At 47.0% G+C, this 4,330-nt stretch overlaps 1 protein-coding gene across 1 annotated transcript; it reads left to right on the top strand.

Annotated features, from left to right (window-relative positions):
* The first annotated feature begins 1,169 nt into the window (after nt 1–1,169).
* Nucleotides 1,170–3,755, top strand: LOC117194877 (DC-STAMP domain-containing protein 2-like). The gene is made up of 9 exons (XM_033399339.1): nt 1,170–1,398; nt 1,456–1,766; nt 1,827–2,087; nt 2,149–2,362; nt 2,433–2,586; nt 2,644–3,218; nt 3,274–3,348; nt 3,408–3,545; nt 3,602–3,755. Exons 1-9 carry the CDS (start codon nt 1,199–1,201, stop codon nt 3,693–3,695), a joined length of 2,022 nt encoding a protein of 673 aa, XP_033255230.1. The 5' UTR covers nt 1,170–1,198; the 3' UTR covers nt 3,696–3,755.
* Nucleotides 3,756–4,330: the final 575 nt, after the last annotated feature.

The following is a 4,330-nucleotide window of genomic DNA, read 5'->3' on the forward strand; positions in this document are numbered from 1 at the left end:
CGTTGCTTCTAACCGGAGCGAGACCATGAGAGGGCCATGTATCTGCACAACAAGATCTTGACGCCCGCCTGCGCACGCCCCCAGGAGCCTACGAAGCGACTACCCCGCTGGCGGACGCGAGTCTTGCCAACGTACCTCGTTCAAGAAGTGCACCGGCGACTAGAGACATGGGGACGAACCCTGTTCGATAGCTGGTGGGGTGAACAACGGTACCGCATACACCGCCGCGCTCCCGATGAACGGGTCTTTGTGACCGCCCTCGGGAAGAAAGGGGAGGGTATCACGAACCTAAAAGGGTTCGCTACAATATCTTCCCGGGTACCTCTGAAGGGGGGATATTATTAAAAAATATATGTTACACAAAATACTTCAGACATTATTCGTAGCCCTAGGAAAGGCCAACGTAGCTACCGAGACACGAGCCGGCCCCAGCGCGCTGACGAGGCGTACCTGGTCACGCTGACTTCTCCCGCCCCAAACCAAAAAGCCGATCACGCGGCGTATGAAGACCCCACGAACGCTGACCGAACACGCCGGACCGTGCGAACCTCCTCCCTCCCTCCGAGCTCGCCAACCACGGAGGGACGACACCATGAGAACCCGCGACAGGCGCCGATTGCGAACACGCCAGAATTCGCCAGAATACGGATCCCACGGTCGAGTCGGCAGACGGTCACCGTAACGCGAGTCCTGCGCGGAGGTGGGCTCTCGAAAGAGAGCTTACGTAGAAACCCGGCCCCGAGTACAGACGTTGTACCAAATAGCTTACGAATTTAACAAGTGTTAAAAGTGTTCATAATAAAGTGTCTAATTATCTAAATAATATCAAACTGCGTAAGTTCATTCCGAATAGCCGAGGCACCGAAACTAACCCACTCCACGTCCACATACACCATTCGACCGCACTACGAGCAACGCTCGCCCTAGCCCAGATCCATCCTCTTTACGATAGGGCAACCCTGACGTCCCCCTAGAAGTTCCATCTTTTTCTACAAATTTCTTGTGGATTAACCTCTGGACATGACTGAGCTTACCTTAGCCTGAAATAGGTCCATCACACCATCATGCAGTAAACTGTATGCAGGATGGCCTTAGTGTTGGGTAATTTGTCAATGACAAGCTTTTAGAGATGGCCAACGTCCGATAACGGGGTAACGACATTAACAATAAAATATTTTAGTTTTTGGCGTCTTACAAAATGGAAATTAAAAACGCCGTTTGGATATGTAAAGTTTGTGCGCCAATCGTTCTTTGTGGATATCTCTGTGGTACAGTTCTAACACTCGTGTGGTATGAAAGGCATCCGTCCCTGAGATTGCAAGACCTCAATCCTCGATGGCTGACAATTGTAAGCCTGACGTTGCTCTTTATTCTTCTCTTTTATGGCCGTCCAGTCAGGTAAGTGCGGGCTTATACTGATAGTCACTGGTAATCCCTGATTTTTTCTCTCCACAGGTGCATACTGACTCTGGCTATTCCTTCGTTATGCAGCTCCCGCGGACGCGCTTGTCTTATAGCCCTGGCGTTCCTTCTGGCTGCCATTGGGCCGACTGCCAATATCCTTGCAAACCTGAAAGTGATGCTGCGCAGCCTGGCCTGCGGACAAGAGCTGTTGCGACAGGAACTTGGCCAAATGATGGATGTATTAATAGAACCAGCGAAATCCATTAAAATGGCCATAGATTTAATGTTGGACGAGATTCGTCAAGCTCTCAGTCAAGTAATGGAGCCTCTACTGCGTATCCAAGACTATCTTATCATCATCAGTGAGTAAACGGAGTCTGGCTGTCCAGGATCTGTTCTTAAGCCAGTAGTCTCCCCTTCAGTTGCAATCCTCAAGAACTGTCTGGCCTGGCTGAAATCCATTGTGGATATGTGCAATGAAGAGTTGGGCACACCGTGGGGACGTTGCAAGCGGGCTGCCCTTCGTGCCATGACCCGGTGTCAGACCAAGTTGGGAATCTTCAAGCCACTTTGCCACGCTACCAAACTGTTTCTGGCCCTCTGCTATCCCGCAAAGATCATAGATGTATTTTGCAGTGGCTTTTGGGATGTGAACTGGGAGATGCTGGATAAGGTCATGGAGCGTAGGTAGAATAGTTCCAAATTCTACACATATATTTATATATTTGTTGTTTCTTGCATCAGAGTACCATGATTTTTTGGGTCATATCAAGGAAATGTTTGATGACAAAATCACCTTTGAACACGACTTCTATTTCAACTCAAACTCCTCGAAGGATCTTTTAAAGGTGGGTGAAGAAATCGTACAGGATATCAACAGGCTATTGAAACCATTGATGCTAATGTTCGCGTTGCTGGATGTTCTCTGTTACATTTTGGTTGCGGCAGTGTTTATTAAGTAGGCAAGAACTCGGAATCCTTAATATCTAAGTATATCAGTTATGCTGGTAATTCTAATTCCTTTCCAGGGGCACCTACTTCTATATCCGCTACATGCATAGTCTGGAGTATAAGAATGTATTTTTAACCGAATCTTTTTATGCGATCGACATTCAGAGACAGAATGATGGAGACGCGCTGCTGCTGCCCCTGAATCGACTTGAAAGAAGGAAATACATAAGGGTTGGGCTATTGCGATCTCTAATAATGAAATTCTCTAAAGATATTCTCTGATTACAGATCACCAGTCCGCGTCTCACCTCTTCCGAGTGCTTGTATATTGGGGGGAGTTCCTTTTTCATGATTTTTACCTCCCTGCAATTGTTTTCCATTTGCTTTTTGGATTATAGCCTCTTCTGGATGCTGGCCACCATGTCGTACTATGGCCATCAGAAGTCCGGACTAGAAGTGCCTGCCTATATAGATCTGAAGATCAAAGGAGGAGGGTTTTTGGTTGATATAATGCGAGGGATATCCATGGGGTTTCGGCCCCTCACTCAGAAAACCGTCTTGGAAACGAGTGAATGTTTGCCTCAGCCTGTAGAACCGAACCATTACAGATATGCTGAGATATTGGGACTCTGTCTATTCGCCTGGCTGGTCCTGCTGACGGAGCCGTATTTCCTGCGCCTACGTCATGTGATTATGCGTTGCTTCTACCCGGAGCGAGACCATGAGAGGGCCATGTATCTGCACAACAAGATCTTGACTGAGCGAATAAGCGTATTCAAGTTGGCACGTCGCCAGATCCGCGCTGCCTTATTGTACCAGGATCGAAAAGGCCACATCAGCTCGTTCAGGGGCAATTTGAAGCGGTGAGATTTGCTGAGCAGACATTTCCACATATTTAATTGAAACTTTCGCCATTAGATGCTGCTGTTGTGCCTGTCTGGTTGGTGCCATGAGTAGTGATATCTGCATCATTTGCGCCAAGTCCTTAAGCTCGTAGGTAGTTTGTCAATATTTTGTTCTGCTATTGTTCAGACTTTCATTCTGTCCTCCAGTTCCACCCGCATAAATTGCGACTCACTAGGCTGCAAAGGTGTCTTCTGCCCGAGGTGTTTCAGTGAATCCAACAACAAATGCTGCCTGTGTCATCGGCCAATAGATTATGGCGATTTAAGTGATTTCTCTGTAGTTCAGTGAGTTTATTTTTTGATGTAATTGGGATCTGTAATCCATTTTATTGGCACTGCAGGGACTCATCTGATGATCCTGATGCACAATCGTTTACGCAGAAGCAAGCTAGGTTGGATTGCGATGGATATCGCAAGAAAAGAATCAATATTTAATATTGTTTACATATGTTGGATAATTTTAAAATAAAAGAAAATAGCTGATTTATCACTTTCTTCCGCAGTCGTTTAAACTGAAAAGTGATTGAGTGTAGGGGGCCGGATCGAGAATCAATTATCCAACGACGAGGTGTATCTTCCAGTTTAACTCCTAGCAGTCGTCACAGAAAGGAAAGGCAGGTGGGTTTCGTTGAACATATATATACTATGTGACTATGGCAGGTTCACAGAGGCATGCAACAAAACCTTCGCGGCAGCATGCCCCTCTAGCAAACCTAGGGGGAAAAAGAAACCCCCTGGTGGTCAAAACAAATAGACATCCTACGTAAAAGCTGCAGGACCCTCTTCAACAGGGCCAAAAGCGCGAACGAGGAGAGCCCCTGGGCAGACTACAAAATCAGTCTGTCACTATATAAAAAGGAAACAAGGAAAGCAAAAAGGGCCTCTTGGCAAAAATTTTGCTCGGAAATTGAGGAAACGTCAGAAGCCGCAAGGCTTCGCAAGATTCTCTCAAAAACTAACCCCTCGGTAGGGTATCTTAAAAGGAATGAGGGCACGTGGACTAACTCCAGTGAGGAGTCCCTGCACATTCTACTAGACACACATTTTCCAGGGTGCACAACCATCGATAC

Source organism: Drosophila miranda (assembly GCF_003369915.1).
Source record: "Drosophila miranda strain MSH22 chromosome Y unlocalized genomic scaffold, D.miranda_PacBio2.1 Contig_Y3_pilon, whole genome shotgun sequence".
Classification (NCBI taxonomy): Eukaryota; Metazoa; Arthropoda; class Insecta; order Diptera; family Drosophilidae; genus Drosophila; species Drosophila miranda.